Genomic DNA, 20,579 nt, shown 5'->3' with positions numbered 1-20,579 from the left:
TAAAAACGGTGGCAGGAGTGCAATCTCTCTTGTACTGCAGTAAATCTAAAATCACACCGGGCCTCTTCAGTAACCAGGGTGGCATGCGGTTAAAACCCTGGATTTGGGGTTGTACAGACTCCACACCAAGGGACTCTAGTACACATTGCACACGGATCCCAAACGGCAATGTAGCCCGGGGACGGCGAGAAAAAAGGCGGTCCAGAGGTGGATGGGCAACAAGATGGTGAGCAGGTGAGCTGGGAGCTGCAAGAAACGTACAAGCCTGGCGCACCAGCAGGAGCTGCTGCCGGATGGTAAGTGGCGGTTCGCCAGACTCAGCACAGAGGCTGGGTACGTTACTGGTCCGATAAGCACCCGTGGCCAGTCGAATCCCAGCATGCTGAACAGCGTCAAGGATCTGCTAATAAGATGGCCTCGCTGACTCATATACTGCGCACCCATAGTCCAGCCGTGAACGGACAAAAGCTCCATAAAACTGAAGGAGACATGCCCTGTCCGCGCCCCAAGACCTGTGGCTGAGGCACTTGAGGATGTTCAGTGCCTTCAGTATTCTGGCTTTCAAGTCACGTAGGTGTGGCAGCCATGACAACCTGGAGTCAAAAATCAGGCCCAGAAACCGCACTGTGTCTCTAAAATGTAGGACAGTATCCCCCATGTGCAAGGCAGGCAAAGTGAAAAGACGATGAGAACGATTAAAATGAACACAAACACACTTATCAGCAGAAAACCGAAAACCCGTCTTTGCAGCCCACTCCTCTAACCGCCGCACTGTTAGCTGCAACTGACGGCTCACGGTTGCAACACTGGAGGAGGAACAGAAAACAGCAAAGTCATCCACAAATAAGGAGCACTGTACTGGACTCCTCACTGTAGACGTTATTCTGTTGATGGCTATGGCAAAGAGGGTAACACTTAAAACACTGCCCTGGGGGACACCGTTCTCTTGCTCAAAGCAATCAGACAGTGTGTTACCAACGTGGGTCCGAAAAAACTGCTGAGACAGGAAAGACCGAATGAAAATCGGGAGGTGGCCACGAAAGCCCCATTGATGCAGTTGTGCAAGAATACAGTGTCTCCAAGTAGTATCATATGCCTTACTGATATCAAAGAAGATACCGATACAGTGATGCTGACGGAGAAAAGCCTGCTGAATAGCCGCCTCTAGGAGGGTCAGGTTGTCGACTGTGGACCGAAATTTTCAGAATCCACACTGAAAGCGGCTAAGGAGCTGTCTGGTCTCTAACAGCCAGACCATCCGTTCCAGGGTCTTTCCGACACAGCTTGTCAAGGCGATACTACGATAACTACCGGGACGTGCGGTCCTTTCCTGGTTTGAGGAAAGGGATGAGGATTGCCTCCCTCCACGAGGTGGGGAACACTCCTGTCTGCCATATGAGATTAAAACATTCGAGGAGGATTTCCTTTGACGCCGCTGGCAGATGTCGAAGCATGGAGTACCGGATGCAGTCGTAACCTGGTGCAGTGTCAGAAGTCTCAGTAAGTGCCGATTCAAGTTCCCACATGGAGAAAGGGGAATTGTAGGCCTCAGAACTGTTCGACCGAAAGTCCAAGGTTTCTCTCATGGACTGGGTGCCCAGTCACCACACAGAGGGTCCGCTGTACAGCCGGAAGACATATGCCCAAAATGCAGGTGCTGAAAGCACATCATGGGTTGTGGGACATGCAGCTTCACATCATATCTGCAGCACATAAACTTGACCTCCTCTGGGAGGTATCCCCTCAAAAGCCAGAATGAAGGCACTGGTATCAGTGTGGTTGTCTTTGCGACCCTTCCGCAAATAAAGTGAACACTGCAGTGCTCCAGATTACCACAGAGTTCCTCATCAGTTTGCAGGATGGGGTCCCTATGAAAAATCCCTCTCTGGACCATATTCAGAGATGGGTGAGGGGTAATAGACACTGGAATATTGCCAAGAAAATCACAAGCATGAAGAGCTGCAGGTTGGGTGGCAGAAGAGGCTTTGATTGACAGGGACCCCAACTGCTTACTGAGAGATTTCACTTCACCAAATTTGTCCTCTATATTCTTCCCCAAAGAACAATGGCTTTGTGGCAGTGAATGTGTCCCCATCCATCCCAGAACAGACAAGGTAGCGGTGAAAGTGTTTTGTCCCAAGAGGGTGAGCCTGGCCCTCCTCCCATGGTGTGTAGCCAGGGAAGGGAAGGCTGCCAGGTCATACAAAGCAGCATTCAATGATCCCTCACCATTTGAAGAGATGGCCATTTGAGAACAGCCATATTTTTTCAGCTTGATATGCTTCATGCGCCAAGCTTCCACCCTGATACCACCTCTCCAATCAGGGGCTCTCCCCATGGGCGCCACCCAGCCACAGCAAGGACCACCTGGCACAGTGGCCATTGCCAGGAGTTCCAATGCTCCAGGAAGACAAGCAACTATTACTTGACATACACAGCTCAGGTAGCAGTAGTGTGATTCTTGTGTTGTCAGGGGGGTCAGGCAAATGGGTACATAACAGCTCCACCACACAGACTGGCTACATGTGCTTGTGACCTAGCAGGGTGGAGGGGGGCTACAGCAGGTAAGGAGGGGGGGGGGGGGGGGGGGGAGGAGAGGAATCCACACTGTAGATGCTAGGGAGGGGGTTCTTCTGCAAATGGCTCACACCATAAACAGAAAATTTAGACGTGGTCAAACCTCAAGCGCGGCCTAAACACCAAAAAGGAAGAAAGAACAGGCAGAAGGAACAAAATTGCAAGCAAGACAGGAAACCAGTTCGATACCCAGGTCGGTATATATCAGAACACCGAGAGAGGGAAAGGAGGGGGCAACAGGGAAGGAGGGAGGAAGGCGAGGGTGAAAGAAATACAGCCAGGGAAAGAAGAATGGGCTGCAATAGCCTGGGGCCCCGTGTGCACCACGCACAAACTCACTAAAGAACCCTAAGCTCCCTGGGGGGCTGAACATGTAACTCAGTGTGTAAAGTGAGATGATCATCTAATAACAGTGGGGAATTGAAATGCTGTGATAGGGGAAGGTATGGAGGACATTGTTACAGGAGAATATTCATTCGGCAGTAGTAATGAGAGAGATGAAAGACTATAAGAGTTCTATTGTGAATTTCATCAAGTAATAGCAAATAGATTGTTCAAATGACAAGAGTAAGGAGTATATTTGGAGAAGACCTGGAGACATGGGAAGTACCAACATCATGGTGAGAAAAAGATTCCGAAATCAGATATTGTAAGAGTAAGAGTTATATTTGGAAAATTCCTGATGACAATCATGACATCATGATGAGAGAGAGATCCTGAAATAGATATTGTATTGTGAGGTGCATCCAGAAATAGACACAGTTCCCAACAAAAATCTAGTAATGATGACAAGTATTTCTAAGAGCACCATCAGAAAGAATCATCACAGAAGGAACTTGGATTCTGAAGTAATGAGGAATGATTATGTGCATTTGAAGTTCTTTCAGGCTGTAGATACTGCAGTAATGAGTACCACAGTAGGCAGTTCAGTTGAAGAGGAGTGGGCAGTCACAGAAGTTGAACAGACAAATGTAGATACAAGGACAGTAACTGTGAAGAATCCTTGGGTACAAGAAGAAATACTTCAATCAATTGACTGAAGGAGAAAGTAGAAAACTGTACAACAAAAAACAGGAATACTTAGGAATTAAACTGGAAGTGCAAGGAAGTTACAGAAAAAATGTAAAAAATCTGAAAAAAAATGATCATTACAAGGGCAGATGAAAGTTAAAACCAAGGTGTCCACAAGAAGGATGCAAGAGTAATTCCACTGTCAAACATGTGACCAAATAGGTGTAAAGAATATACTGAAGGTCTCTACAAGGGGGAGGAACTATCTACTAACATGACAGAAGAAGAAATGGAAGTTGATTTGGAAGACAAATTGGATAAAGTCATAGAGTCAGACTTTGCCAGAGCTTTGGAAGCCTTGTGATCAAATAAAGCAGAAGGTTTAGATAACATTCTTCAAAAATTTTAAAATCATTGGGAGGAAATAGCAATGAAACAAATATTCAAGTTAGTGTGTAGACTGCAGACTTATGGAGAAACATCATCCACACAGTTCTGAGGATGCCAGCGTGAGATAGGTGTGATAATTATTTCACAATCAGCCACACATCTCATGCATCCAAGCTGCAGACAAGAATAATACACAGAAGAATGGAAAAGGAGATTGAGCATCCATTTGGTGACAATTAATTTGGCTTTAGGAAAGGTGAAGGCACAAGAGAGGCAGATATGACATTGTGCTTTGTAATGGAACCATGGCTTAGAAAAAATCAAGACACATTCATAGGATGACAATGTAAACTTATGTAAGAAGTCTGAAATACTCAGAAAAATAGGTGTAAGCTGTAGAGAAAGGCTGGTAATATACAACATGTACAGGAACCAGGTTGGAGCAGTAAGAATGGAAGACCAACAATTCAATCTGTACATTGAAGAAGCAATTATAAAAATAAAAGATGGGCCCAGTAGTGGGAATTAAATTTGGGTTGAAAGAATGTCAATGATAATGATTCATTGTGACATTGCTATCCTCAGTGGAAAGCCAGGAAGAATTACAGGGCATACTGAATGAAATGAACAGTCCACCAAGCACAGAAGTCAAAGTAAGCTTGCTGACATTAATACAGTTGCCTGCTGGTCCAAACTGCTGATAAATAACATAAATCGTTCATGATCATCTGGGATGTGTTGTAGCATGACAATATTTTCCATGATCATCAACAAATTTGCACTGTTCAGACATGAATTGTGGTGTCATAACTACAAATGCAGTATGGAAAAACCTCTTGAGCTGACAGATAGACATTTTATTCCTTGTGAACATGGGTGTGGTGCAGAAGAAAGGTGCAGAAGAAATCACTTGAACAGTAAGTTTTATTATTATTATTTGGCTTACCTCACTTCCTCACATAGCAGAAATATACAATGCACTGTGGTGTGAAAACTGCACTGCTGTTTATCTTAGGCTAATGAAGGCTTTTGCATTGTATTGCTGTTTGGTTCTTTACATTGTGATGTAACCACAGTTTGTGTTGCAGGGAGAGAGAGGTCCAAAACCGGAATCTCATGGCAATCTTACTTTTTAATTTCAGCATCAGTGAAGTACGAAACATTATGATTTTCCTCCATTATGGTGTCATATTTCACTGACCATAAAGTAAATTATCCACACTGAAACTTTTTTCTTCACTGTCAAGGACGTCAATTACATGGGTAGGGCTGGTAATCAACACATAATAATGTACTTGTCCCTTAATTGTACAGAAGTGCATTTATTTCTTGCAACACATGATATGCATTATTACATAGGAGCACTAAGAACTGGAAGAGAATTCATAGACACAAGTTTATACTGAAGGTAACATATACCAAAATTCAATTGCTAGATCAATTGTTCTCATAGTATGTTATCTTTTTCATCTATAAGTAAATGATCCAGCTACATTATGTGGCCACCTGTCAAAAATTCGAATAACCATCTTTTGGAGTACAGACATTCAGAAAGTGTATCAGTGAGATTCTAGATGGTACCATCAGGGATGTGGGCCCTTACTGACTCCAGTACCATGGCCAGCTCCACAAGGTTTCTTGGCTGGGGATCCACGGCACACACAACCTGATCAAGGTGGTTCAACAGAATCCTGATTGCTTTTAAATCTGAGGAGTATACTGGCCAGGGGTATACAGTAAACTCATTCCTGGTGCTCTTCAAACTACACACAAACACGTCGAGCTGTGTGACATGTTGCATTGTTCTGCTGGTAGGTACCATCAAGCTGAGGAAAGAACAAATTATATGTAGAGGCAAACATGGTCCCAAAGGATAAATGCATACTTGTGTTGATCCACAGCACCATTCAGAATGATGATATCACTCAGGGAATGCCATAAAAACATTCCCCAGACCATACCACTGCCTTCTCGGGCCTGGAGCCTTCCAATAATTGTTACAAGGCTGAATGTGCTAATGGCCATCTGCCTGAAGGAGCTTCTTTAAAGGCCACCTGTCACCACTCAGTGGATGTCCAGTTGTGGTATTGGTGTGTTCAAGTTCCAACCTTCCTCACCAATGAGCAACAGTCAGCTTGGATACATGAGCCATATGCCTTCTGTGGAGGCTCATAAACAGCAACGATTGCTGAATGGTCATCGAGGAGATGCTGCTGGTAGCCCCTTGGTGCATCTGGGCAGTCAGTTGTTCAGCAGTTGCAACTCTGTTCACCCATAAATATCTCCATAGCCACCGTTCATCCCCGTCATGTGTGGCCAAAGATGCACCACAGTTGCCTTGGTGACAGTTTTGGATAGTGCCATTTTACCATGCATGGTATACTTTAACCATAGTGGCATTCAAACATTTTACAAACTTACCCACTATGGAAATGCTTCCATCATTGGCCCAAAAGCCAATGATCACACCCCTCTGGAAGTCAGATAAATCGCTCTATTTCTGCATTACAACTGCACTATTTTCCACTTTTCCTGACACACATTTTATACCCCCCACCGCTAGTGCTGCCACCTGCTGTCTGAGAGTGGTTATTGCACACTGACATCAAACATACATAGTGGTCACATTAATGTAACTGGACCATGTTATGTCGCTACAAGTTCTACATTCAAAGTGTAGTGGTCCAATTATTGAGTACATCTTGTCTGAATTTGCTTTTGCAGTGTCTTCTTCTATCTCCATACTTATTTGTCTGATGCAGTTATCTGTTTCTTTGTGGCGAGTAATTGCTATTTCATTTCTGAGTTTTGCCTTTCAGCCAAAATGTATTCTTTTCAAGCTATTTTGTTCTTTTATGAGACCCAGTATTTCTTGTATCATCAATAGTTTCCTTGGCTTTGATTTCTTCTTCTCCAGTACATTCTGTGCTCCTTTAGTGATAGAACATCTAATTTCCTTCCAGCTTAGAGTTTCCTCATCTGGCTCCATAGCTGTGCGGCCAGTGCAGATGGCTGCTATGCAGAGGACCCCGGTTTGATTCCTGTTCCTGCCAAGCATATTTGGTGGTGGAAGGACTGGGGTGCACCCAGCCTCATGATGCCAACAGAGGAGCAACTTGAATGAGAATTAGTTGCTCCACAGTCTAGACAGATGGAAAAACAGCCAGCAGAGGAATGCACTGACCACAAGCCCCTCCATACTCTATTCATGATGCCTCAGTGAGGAGGACGACACATTGGCCAGTCGACATTCCCTGTATGAGGAGCTTGTTCTCATTATGGTTTCTTGAGATATCTTGCCCATCTCCAGTCTGAATTTCTCAGATGTTTCTTCATTCTTTAGGCTATCGTTAGTCCTAACTGTACTTACTGCTTTTTTAAACTTAATATTGCACTTAGCTATAACTATTATATGAAAACTATCAGTGTCAAAATCAGGTTATGAATAACTAGATTTTATTTGCTTTCTTATCTTTGAGTAGAATATAATTCATTTGGTATCTACCACTATCTTGTGGTGCTTCCTGCATTTACCTTTTTCTGTTAGGAACTTTAAACCATGTGTTTGTTAGGACCACCTCATATTTCCACAGAATTCTAATAGTCTTTTTGCCTCTGCTACCCATGTTTTCAATTCAAAATTTGCCATCCAATTTTGAATTGTGATGGCTGCACCAAGAGGTATTAAAGTCTGCCACTATCATCATATTGTCTTTTTATTTGTTGTTCCTACCAGTTCTTCTATTTTATCAGTACATAGCTTTATCTTTCTTCATCTTTACTGTTTATTGTTGGGAAGTAAACTTGTATTAGGGACAGATCTACTGGAGAAGCTTTCAGCTAAATCATCAGTAGACTATCATTAAAATGTTAGTCAAATTGATCTTCCATTTTACCCGCAAGCCTTCCCATTTAGTTTCTGAGACACCTGTCACCTGTGCTAGTTCAGCATGTTTTATGACTTCTCTTAATTATAGTAGTTTCACAGCTTTAAGTAGAGTTCTCATATTCCATGTTACACTTTTAATTTTTCTATTACTTTTATGAGGTTTTATGAGGATTTCACTGAATGGCAACCTGAGAAGCCTTGCAGTGATTCCTTCCCCTGCTGGACCCTGGGCTCTGATTGTTATGATCAGTTGTCTCATTTATTTCCTTCTTTCTGTCCATTCTGGCTACAGACCTTGACATATCCCTAAGTATCTTCAATGCAGAGGTTTCTACTTGCCTGGTCTCCTGCCATTGATTGTCAGTGAAGTTCATTGGCCTTTAGGGTAAAATTCTCAACCCTAGGACAAATGAGCACCCTAACTTCATCATAGTTGTCACCAAGGAGATTACTTATACCATTGCAGCCATATTTTTGCACATGATCTACAAAAAATTATACTATAATTAAGACTGTGTACATAATAGTAGTATTCATCCCAATTCAAGTGACTGACAATATTCATCTTGAAATATTTTCTTTTCCTTCATTCCTATTCCTTTCCCTTCAGTCATTCCATCAGAAGGAGGAGCCATAATCTATGAAAGTTCAAGTGTTAACATATCTTTTACATGTTTTCTCCTGCTGCCTTTTTGGTGAGTAATTTTTCTATTTGACCATATGCTAATTTAAAAATATTTTGGGTCTCTGGAATTATCACTTACATTTAATGTGATAGTATCATTTTCTCCCTGGAAACTGAATTTCATGCTGCTTTTTCTCTTTAGGATCAATGTTAGTTTATTATTTATTGACCTGTTGTAAACATCCCTGAGGGTTTCATTTTCTTTCTCTACAATTAGTTCTTGTGTTTATCTGTAAATACAACATTTCTGTCATCAGCAAAGAGAAAAGTTTTCCCATACCTAACATTATCTGCAAAGATATTCAATTCTGGTTGTACAATTTTTAAACAACAGAATATTGCCAAATGGTATTTTCTATACTTTGTTGTTCACCGCCAGTAGCTGAGTGGTCAGCACGACAGAATGTCAATCCTAAGGGCCCGGGTTCGATTCCCGGCTGGGTCGGAGATTTTCTCCACTCAGGGACTGGATGTTGTGCTGTCATCATCATCATCGTTTCATCCCCATCGATGTGCAAGTCACCAAAGTGGCATCAAATCAAAAGACTTGCATGCGGCGAATGGTCTACCCGACGGGAGGCCCTAGTTACACGACATATAATTTGTTAAAAGTATTTAATTGTGCAGTTCACTGTGTTCTCTTAGAAAAGTTTATCCTATCTAATTAAAGGCATGTACTCTGCAGTCTAAGCTGACACTAAATGTGGTGGTTGATGGGAGCAAGTGTAAATGGCGGAATCCTTTACGGTCCCTCATACAAAATCAAATAGGGGTAATGCAGGAGTAGGTTTAATAATGAATAAAAAAAATAGGAGTGTGGGTAAGCGACTACCAACAGCATAGTGAACACATTATTGTGGCCAAGATAGACACGAAGCCCACGCCTACAACAGTAGTACAAGTTTATATGCCAACTAGCTCTGCAGATGATGAAGAAATTGATGAAATGTATGATGAGATAAAAGAAATTATTCAGGTAGTGAAGGGAGACGAAATTTAATAGTCATGGGTGACTGGAATTCGTGAGTAGGAAAAGGAAGAGAAGGAAACATAGTGGGTGAATAGGGATTGGGGGAGAGAAATGAAAGAGGAAGCCGTCTGGTAGAATTTTGCACAGAGCATAACTTAATCATAGCTAACACTTGGTTCAAGAATCATAAAAGAAGGTTGTATACATGGAAGAATCCTGGAGATACTAGAAGGTATCAGATATATTATATAATGGTAAGACAGAGATTTAGGAACCAGGTTTTAAATTGTAAGACATTTCCAGGGGCAGATGTGGACTCTGACCACAATCTATTGGTTATGAACTGCAGATTAAAACTGAAGAAACTGCAAAAAGGTGGGAATTTAAGGAAATGGGACCTGGATAAACTGAAAGAACCAGAGGTTGTAGAGAGTTTCAGGGAGAGCATAAGGGAACAATTGACAGGAATGAGGGAAAGAAATACAGTAGAAGAAGGATGGGTAGCTCTGAGGGATGAAATAGTGAAGGCAGCAGAGGATCAAGTAGGTAAAAAGATGAGGGATAGTAGAAATCCTTGGGTAACAGAAGAAATATTGAATTTAATTGATGAAAGGAGAAAATATAAAAACGCAGTAAATGAAGCAGCCAAAAAAGGAATGCAAACGTCTCAAAAATGAGATCGACAGACAGTGCAAAATGGCTAAGCAGGCATGGCTAGAAGACAAATGTACGGATGTAGAGGCTTATCTCAGTAGGGGTAAGATAGATACTGCCTACAGGAAAATTAAAGAGACCTTCGGAGAAAAGAGAGCCACTTGTATGAATATCAAGAGGTCAGATGGAAACCCAGTTCTAAGCAAAGAAGGGAAAGCAGAAAGGTGGAAGGAGTATATAGAGGATCTATACAAGGGCGATGTACTTGAGGACAATATTATGGAAATGGAAGAGGATGTAGATGAAGATGAAATGGGATATACGATCCTGCGTGAAGAGTTTGACAGAGCATTGAAAGACCTGAGTCGAAACAAGGCCCCAGGAGTAGACAACATTCCATTAGAACTACTGACGGCCTTGGGAGAGCCAGTCCTGACAAAACTGTACCATCTGGTGAGCGAGGTGTATGAGATAGGCGAAATACCCCCAGACTTCATGAAGAATATAATAATTCCAATCCCAAAGAAAGCAGGTGTTGACAGATGTGAAAATTACCGAACTATCAGTTTAATAAGTCACAGCTGCAAAATACTAACGCGAATTCTGTACAGACAAATGGAAAAACTGGTAGAAGCTGACGTCGGGGAAGATCAGTTTGGAACACGTGAGACAACACTGACTCTACGACTTATCTTACAAAATAGATTAAGGAAATGCAAACCTATGTTTCTAGCATTTGTAGACTTAGAGAAAGCTTCTGACAATGTTGACTGGAATAATCTCTTTCAAATTCTTAAGGTGGCAGGGGTAAAATACAGGGAGCGAAAGGCTATTTACAATTCGTACAGAAACCAGATGGCAGTTATAAGAGTCAAGGGGCATGAAAGGGAAGCAGGGGTTGGGAAGGGAGTGAGACAGGGTTGTAGCCTGTCCCCGATGTTATTCAACCTGTATATTGAGCAAGCAGTAAAGGAAACAAAAGAAAAATTCGGAGTAGGTATTAAAGTCCACGGAGAAGAAATAAAAACTTTGAGGTTCGCCAATGACATTGTAATTCTGTCAGAGACAGCAAAGGACTTGGAAGAGCTGTTGAACGGAATGGACAGTGTCTTGAAAGGAGGGTATAAGATGAACAACAACAAAAGCAAAACAAGGATAATGGAATGTAGTAGAATTAAGTCGGGTGATGCTGAGGGAATTAGATTAGGAAATGAGACACTTAAAGTAGTAAAGGAGTTTTGCTATTTGGGGAGCAAAATAACTGACGATGGTCGAAGTAGAGAGGATATAAAATGTAGACTGGCAATGGCAAGGAAAGCGTTTCTGAAGAAAAGAAATTTGTTAACATAGAGTACAGATTTAAGTGTCAGGAAGTCGTTTCTGAAATATTTGTATGGAGTGTAGCCATGTACGGAAGTGAAACATGGACGATAAATAGTTTGGACAAGAAGAGAATAGAAGCTTTCGAAATGTGGTGCTACAGAAGAATGCTGAAGATTAGATGGGTAGATCACATAACTAATGAGGAGGTATTGAATAGAATTGGGGAGAAGAGAAGTTTGTGGCACAACTTGACAAGAAGAAGGGACCGGTTGGTAGGACATGTTATGAGGCATCAAGGGATCACAAATTTAGCATTGGAGGGCAGCGTGGAGAGTAAAAATTGTAGAGGGAGACCAAGAGATGAATACAATAAGCAGATTCAGAAGGATGTAGGTTGCAGTAAGTATGGGGAGATGAAGAAGCTTGCAAAGGATAGAGATGCATGGAGAGCTGCATCAAACGAGTCTCAGGACTGAAGACAACAACAACAACAACAACAACAACCAATCAATCACCATGCTGAGTGTCAGCTGCTACTAATTACCAAAAGTTCCAGTCCCATCGACCATTATCCCTGTAGCATTCATTTCTGGAATTTCACTAACACTCATCACACACACTACAAGTAAAAGCATACTCACATCTTCCCGGTATCTTATGTTAAGTAGATGCTCATTTATTTTGGGCCACGAAGGAACACCACTAAGATTCCACAGCTGGATGGAGTGTTCAGCAATACTGCCAGCTCTTATCTGCAATGGTGAAAGTAAGTAAGATAAATGTAGTCACCTTAAAGCAAAAACACCATACATGTCAAAGTACAGCAGCATTTATCCCATTTTAAAATTCAGCACTACTTCAATTTCAAATCAGTAACAAATAAAAAATAGTACTTTGTCAATAACACTTCAAGACATTCCACAGAACTGAGAACTGACTTCAGGGTTGAAGATAAAGTTGACAATGTGGCCAGAAATGTTATTTATAATGCTCAGAATATACATATCAACATCCTTCAAATAGACTTTCATACTGTAGTATGGCCTTACCAAATGAATGAGACTTTCAAGGAATATGAGGATTTTCTAATGATGAGCCTTAGAGAAACAAGTTTGAAGACAAATGTGAGTAATGGAGATAAAATATTTTGGCACTTAAAACAAACTCTGCTAGTTTTGTGAATCAGAGCTATGCATTAGAAGCAATAAATTGAAAACCAGTCTGCATATAAATCTGATTCTCACTACAACTCCTGGTCAGTATCAGTATTTATAAATCCTACAAGTACTGTCTATTTGAGTCTGGATCACCTTCCTGTGTTGCGACCTTTCATTCCATGATGAAGATGTTGAAAGGGTTTTATGGCACTTGACAATGAGTCTTAAGCATTAAACACACACACACACACACACACACACACACACACACACACACACACACAAAATGCACATGCATGCACATATGGACCAAAATGTTAGATTATTTTAATGATATTTAAAACTGATAAAAATTAGTTCAGAAGATGACAAAGAAAGACTGAAATGCTACACCAGATTCATATGAGTGGCTAATCACATAACTACAAATGGAAGTTCACGACACTGTAACATGCTAAAATTTACAGTAAAATAGTGTAGGGTGGAGTCTTACTGCTCGCAAAGTTTTAAAACATGTACCACATTCTTTTAACATCAGTTAAAGTCGAGGGCAGGCACCCACTTAAGTTTGCTTCTGTCCTCTTGTCAGAATATAAAATGTAGTTTTATAAAATACTGAAAACTGAAATGGGTACATCACAAGCACCACAACAACCGAGACCTCTTTTCAGAACAGAAAGCCATTTGTCAGTGGACAAGACAGTGTAAAGCGATAGATCAGCATGACTTTGTACCATTCCTGTGAGCAGAAGTGCCATGGTGAGACAGTTGGTTTCTCAACTGCAGCTTTTTGGCTGTGGCTTCCACCTACTCATCCTTCCAATGGATCATGACCTAATGACTGAACAGTAACATAACAAAGAAACAGTGCTTAAATACCATAGGACATTTCTGACAAAATTTTTCTGGCTGCTGTGTCTGTCTGCCTATTTTCCAGCCTCACATCATTCCCTGGTACCCAACAAAATACTATAACCTTCTCTTGCATATTTAGCAGGAGAAGAGGATCATATATGAATCATTTTCTCTGCTGGATAGAAACGCTGAATGCCTGTAGCACACTGAGAAAATTGATTACAAGAAAATTTCTCCTTTGATTGTGCATTGTCTGTTCCCAGTGCCCTAAAGATTTTGTAGGACACAGTCTTGTACATTATGAATATTTCTGACAGGTGTATCCTAAGGTTATGACTAGGGAATACACACAGCAATCAAGGGTGCTCCCACCCATTTTGGACTTTTCGTTTAAACTGTAATAAAATTGCTGTGCTTCTCAAACATTTCATGAACAGAAGATTAGAAAACTACATTTGCAGTACTTTCTCTTTCAAAATATATAAGATCTAAAATCATTCTTATCCTCTTAAGGAGCCAAGCAGCCTTTTGCTGCAGGCAGGTGTAAAACATTGACATTTTCCAAATGCAACAGCTTGAAAATATGTGTTAAAATGTCACACCCTGAACAGGGGGAGGGGGTGAGTCTACTAGAGTGAGCTTGTAATTGTTAGCTATTGTAGATTTTGTAGGTCTGTCACATCATGAGGAGTGTCCACCTCATGGAAAGTGGCAGCCTGTGCACAGAGTTGGAGATAGTTATGGTCCTAAAAAAACCTGTAGTCAGTTTGATTGCATTAATGTAGAGGGAATCTAGCATCTTCAGGTAAGATGGCCTGTTAACCAATAAACAGAGCAACCATAATTTAAACAAGATCATTAAAATGTCTGTAAAACTGAAGCAGGTGAGAGCTCTTTGAGAGACTTGGTTTCATGGGTACATCTGAATCCATACCCTGCAAACCAGTGTGAAGTGCACAGTAGAGTACCTCCAGTCATCCCACATGTTAATACTTTTTCCAGTTCCATTTTTGTGTGAAATGCAGAGAAAATGACTGCTTATATACCTATATGTGCACTGTAATTAGTCCAATATTACAGATCCTACGACAGCAATACATAGAGGGTTGTAGTAATCCCTATATTTCTCACTTAGAACAGGTCCTTCAAACTTTATTAAGTAGGCTTTCACAGGACAATTCATGTCTGCCTCCAGAGGTCATTTTTTAGCAGTACCACTATGTTTTCCTATGAGTCAAACAAATATGTATGTGACCATTTAATCAGATGACTTGACTGTCAGTAATTTTGTGACTTCCATATTTGCCTTTAGCTGTACAATTTTATTGTATACTTTCTACAAGTTTTGGTTGTATCAAGTGCTATATCTGCAAGTAGTCAGATATCAGCACATGCTTCAGAACCCAAAAGATAAAAACCTGAAGCCACAAGGTGGACAGGCCACCTGTAAAATTTGGAAATTTGTGGTAAGGACTGTGGGACCAAACTGCTGAGGTCATCAGTTCCTAGGCTTACACACTAATTAATCTAAGTTAACCTAACTTCGACTAATGAAAACACTCACACCCATGCCCGAGGGAGGACTCGAACCTCCAATGGGGGGAGCCACATGAACCGTAACAAGATGCCTTAGACCGTACAGCTACGCTGTGCGGCACAGGCTACCTGTGGAAGAGAATATAACACCAAGTGGTATCTGAGCTAAACATGGCTGACTGATGCCAGACAACACACAGATATGAACAAGATCAAAGCAGCTTATGTAAACAACAAAATGTAAAGTGGAAACCTTCACCACAATGGTGTCAGCAGGCCAAGAGTAAAAAGAGACACAATCCATATCATGATCAGAGACAAGGACCAAATGCCCAATGAGGTTCTTATTGAATAGTCCATAGTATAACGATGATAGTAATTATTGGTTCAAGCTGTGAAGACTGTCGTTCAATCATTATAACCTATGTGTACTTAATACAACAGAACTACATAAAACCTCCCTCGAACTACATTAATGTTAGCTTTATAGATCACAACCAAAGGAAGCAGCTAACAATACAGAGCTTTTTCTATCATTCTGAGCTTACAACTGAAATAACTTAACATGCAGGGAAAAAACATCAGAGTTATCTCATAATGCATAATCAAAGGATAACAAAATCATTACACACATGTATAAAACAAAGTGCCTCTGGTGGCTGGCACATAATGTTTGATGGTGTGATTGTTCTTAAACAAACACACATGACATGCATGATACAACACTACATAACAGAGAGATGTTGCCCCGTGGTGAAAGTGGAGCGTTATTCCAAATAGTGGGCTGGAAAGGAATGCGGTGACTGGATCTTGAGGTATATGTTGGTAGGTCTGTTGCTGTTGTACTCTGCACTGGCAACCACGGAGGCTGTGATGAGGCAGCTGGTGGGTGAGACTGTATTCTTGGAAACCCTGGTATTATTGGTTCTTGGAAGACGTAAGCTAGTTTAATGCTATATATATAGAAACAGTGGACACTTTTCCGTTAATTGAAATGTCAGCTGTCTTGTCTTCCCTTGTGACTACATGGTAGATGCTGCCATGGGAAGGGCCTTGATCGACTCACTGTCATGGTACATTATTGCCGCCTCAAGTGAGCGATGCCATCCTGTTACTGGATGGCTGACAGCTTGTCATTTTGTGGTGAGTTGTGTAACAAAACTTCACAAATTGTCTGAACAGGTCAGGGTCAAATTGTCATCCTCTGTCTGTCATGATGTGTAACAACAGCCAAAGTGTGACATCCAATATGACATGAAAGTAAAAGCCAGAGTTTCTGCTGTGATGTTGTTCACCAGTGCAGCTTCCAGCCATCAGGTGTAATGGTTTAGCATTGTAAGTATGTAATGTTGGCCATCAGACGGTGGCAATGGACCAGCGATGTCGATGTGAACATGATTAAAATGGGCCATCATGATAGGGAACTTCCCGAATGGTGCTTGCATGTGGCTGTGTATCTTGCTGAGTTGGCATTTTAAGACAACACCTCACCCATGGGTTGTCGATCAAATACCGGCATGGCACAACTCATGTAGCATATTGGAGATGTCCATTCTGAAGGTAATTTGTAGGAACAGCTGCAGTTTCGATGTGGCCATGTCACAACGCAGCTTGACATCGTTCCCTGGAATTTGGATAAGTTGTAGGTCAATTCCGACATTCCTGCTGATAAAAGCCCTTATAGTTCTGTTGAGCAGTGGCGAGTTTGGCGTAATCAGTCATGCTGGTAATGCTTCTGACTTGAGACAAACAGTCAGCCAACACATTGTCGATGCCAGAGATGTGCTGGACATCTGTGCTGAATTGTGAGATGAACATTAGTTGATTGTGTTGCCTAAGTGAACAGTTCCATGTTGTTGTGGCAAAAGGAGTAAGTTAGCAGTTTGTGATTGGTGTGGATAATAAAGGCTCTAGCTTCCAGGTGAGGTCTGAAATATACTATGGATTCATAAACAGCCAAAAGTTCTCTGTCGTAGGCACTCCACAGTGTTTGTGGGGGGATAGTTTGTGCGAGAAAAATGCGAGCGGCTGCCATGTGTCACTACATCATTGTTGCAATGTTGCGCCGATCGCCATCTGGTTAGTGTCAACCACTAACGCCTAGTGATCCTGCTGCTGTTATCCTATGCCCTAGGAAATTCACTTGCAGTTGGCCAAAGACACATTTGCACTGTTTCAAGATGATGCTGTAGTGTTCCAACTGCTTAAACACTGCTGTTAAATGCTGCTGATGTTGCCCTGCTGATGACAAAGAAACTAAAATATCATTCAGATAAGCTAAAGTAACAGTTAAGCCCTGTAGCACAGAGTCAAGAAGTGAAGCCGGAGCAGTGTTCCTGAGCCCAAAAGTCATAAATTTGCTCTCAGACAGGTGAAAAGTAGTGGTGATCGCTTTCTTGGAAATATCTCGTTCAGCTACAGGGATCTGTGTTTACACTTTTTCACAGTCTAGGATGCTAAAAAAACAGCACCACTCAATGCATAGTTATAGACATGTAACAGTGAGACTGGTTATCTGTCTGGTATTGTTCTGGCATCTCTATAGTCACCACAATGCTGCCAGGCACAATCCTTTTTTGGGACCAAATGTGGCGATGAGGACCAGAGACTGCTGGAAGGTTGCATTACATCTTCATGAATCATTCTGTCAAACTCTGCTTTCACAGTTTTAAGATGATCTTGAGTCAAACATCTTGGTCTGCGAGATGTGGGGGACCATGGTCATCTCTGTGTAGTGGACAGTGTCATGACTTACCTCCTTAGGTGCTCCAGGGGGTCATATCAGAGCCGGAGACCCATTCAGCAGCTCTGCGTACTCGCCGTTTGCCACCTGTGTTACTTTGGCAGTATGAATGGCTGCATTTCGCCAAAATCTGGATGCTGTTAGTGTTGTCAACCAGGTGTGAGTACTTCATGGCCAGCAGTAGATTATAATGGGTGTGGAAGTCAGCTCTGATGATAGGTTCAGCGACATCAGGAGCAGTAAAATCCTATGCAAAGGCTTGTCGTAAACACAGGTCTATTCCAAGTGCAGAGTGCTGTATGTTGTTATCACCAAATTGTTTGTAGCAGTCAGACAGAATAACATGGGTGATTCAACATTTGTTCATGGGTAAATGGACAAATTAGACGCAGAGTCTATTAAATATTTCCAGCTTGACAGCCGATCACTAACAAACAGGCACAGAGACACTGATCAGCAATCACAAGAGGTGTCTACTTCTGATCGCTGTTGACTTTTAGGTAAGTGCAAGGGGTTGTGCACATCTGCACACTTGCTCTGCAAATTTCCAGTGATAGTAGCAGGTACCTTGCTGTTGAGGTTCAGTTGCAGAAGAGATCATCAATGACCTGCTGCACGAGCATTGGCAGTATCGATTCCGGCCTCTGTTATTGTTCGAGTCACATCAAGATAACAGTTCACAGATGTCCTGCATCAGTAGCTCTTCCTTGGCTGCCAAGGTGTAGTAATCTGCAGACAAAACACTTGGTGTCACACTAGTGCACTGCGCAGTGATTGTGGTGACAGGGGCCGGTGTCATCACATCCTGGATTTTATTGGCTAACTCTACTACTACGTCCAAGGGTGTGTCAGACTGTGATGTTATAATTGCTTTGACAGGTCGTGGCAAAAGACTGCTCCATATTGTGTGCAGTAAGCTGTCTGGAACTGTTCTGACATTGCTTTGCTTCTTGGTTGCTGTAAGTACTGCAAAGGCTTTCTGTCTCCATGTCTCCTAAGTGAGAACCTGACAAATTTGCTTTTCTTGTGATGCTGACACTTGCCAGATTGATTGTGCTATCAACAGTCATGGGAGTAAGCCTCTGGTGGTGAGATGATTATATCTTGCACCTCCATGGGGTATTGTTGAACCAGAATAAAAAAAAACTGGCCTCCACCTGCACAAACCACAAAAGTTGGATTGTGTGGCCAGTGATATTATGCAGGTAAATCACATTGGGGCCACCACTTCGTACGTACAAGATGGGCAGACAGTCGTTCGACCATTAGAACTAGTGTGTACTTAATACGACAGAACCACACTACACAAAAACTCTCTCGAACGATATTAGTGTTAGCTTCATTGTTCACAGCCACAGGAGATAACAAATAATGCATGACTTTTTCAATTGTTCCAAGCTTGCAATTGAAAACACCTTAACATGCAGGACACAAAACATCAGAGTTGTCTCGTAACTATTCTTGAACTAATCAACAGTATGAAAGATGCAAAAAGAATAAAAAACATAACCAAACAGCAGCAAATCCAAAACAAAATGTTTGACAGTGCGACCATTTCTAAACACACACACACACACGACATGTGCGATACACACAGTACAACAATACGTAACTGCATGATGTCGCCACAGTAATCAACAATATCAGATGTGAGCACAGCACTGACTTATCATTCATTGGACAGCCGTATTTATATTGGTCACAAGGAAAATAACTGGCCAGTATGTTCACATGGTAACGTGAGGGGGGTTGCTAACAGGTCTGTTTCCTCCAGCAGGCATTCAACCAGACTGATCATCTCCACAGTAAGGAAAACAGCTGTATATTAGATGGATATGCAATTAAACTTCCCATTGGATAAATTAAAAACCATCAGTCATAAAATGTTTACAGAACCACATATAACAGACCATGATTTCAATATCAGCACAGAATTGATTTAACTAGGGTTAAAGACAAGGAGCATTAAAGTAGTAATATGAAATCAGTCAATTTTGCACTGGTATCAAAATCTTTGCCTGTTATACATGGTTCTGTAAATTTTTTATGACCCCAATGGTTTTTAATTTACCCAATGGAAAGTTGAATTGCTTATCAATCTAATATACAGCTTTTTTTCTTCCTGTGAACGCGACTGATAGGACCAAAACCAGTACCAAATAAGTAAAAAATTTGTACAGCCAATAGCAATTGTGCAATTCTTCAAATCCTATTTGGTCTGGGTTCCTCATACTTGCACAGAATTCAAGGATGGTTTGTTTTGTAAGAATAGACTGCATTTTTCCAGCGCTCTCCTACCAAGCCTATGCAGTAATTTCATTTTATATGCCCATAAATTGTTACACCCTCGTATTTGGATGATTTGACTGATTACAATTGTGATTCATCGGTACTGTCTTTGTGTTTTATAAAATGCACAGTTTTACATTTCGGAACACTGAAAACAAGTTTCCAATGTCTGCATCACTTTAAAATCGTATCAAGATCTCAATGAATAAAGACACACATTTTTCAGGTACAGGTACACGTATGCATCATTTTGCATCATCAACAAAAAATCTAAGGTTACTACTAATACTGTCTGCTAGGTCATTAATATACAACACCAACAGCAAGGGTAGCAACTAAGACAACATGCTGGTCTTACCTGTCAAGAAATTCTCAGTCATGCCACAGTTTTCAGTTGATCCCCTATATCATTCTACTTTCATTAATAAGCATTTGTATTGAACCAAGTCAAATGCTTTTTAGAAGTCAAGAATATGCAGCCACTTAATTGCCTTGATCTA

At 41.4% G+C, this 20,579-nt stretch overlaps 1 protein-coding gene across 2 annotated transcripts in view; it reads right to left on the bottom strand.

The window, feature by feature from the left end:
* The window catches only part of LOC124616669 (serine/threonine-protein phosphatase 2A activator-like), a 262,035-nt gene that overhangs the window by 29,255 nt on the left and 212,201 nt on the right, over positions 1-20,579 (bottom strand). For both annotated transcript variants that reach the window (XM_047144998.1, XM_047144999.1), the window contains one exon: positions 12,141-12,251. In XM_047144998.1, the coding sequence (XP_047000954.1) occupies positions 12,141-12,251 (111 nt within the window). The remainder of the gene's footprint in view (positions 1-12,140; positions 12,252-20,579) is intronic.

The sequence above is a fragment of the Schistocerca americana genome, chromosome 5 (genome assembly GCF_021461395.2).
Source record: "Schistocerca americana isolate TAMUIC-IGC-003095 chromosome 5, iqSchAmer2.1, whole genome shotgun sequence".
Classification (NCBI taxonomy): Eukaryota; Metazoa; Arthropoda; class Insecta; order Orthoptera; family Acrididae; genus Schistocerca; species Schistocerca americana.
Note: the sequence above shows the minus strand (reverse complement) of the source record. Positions and strands in the feature narration are given on the sequence as shown.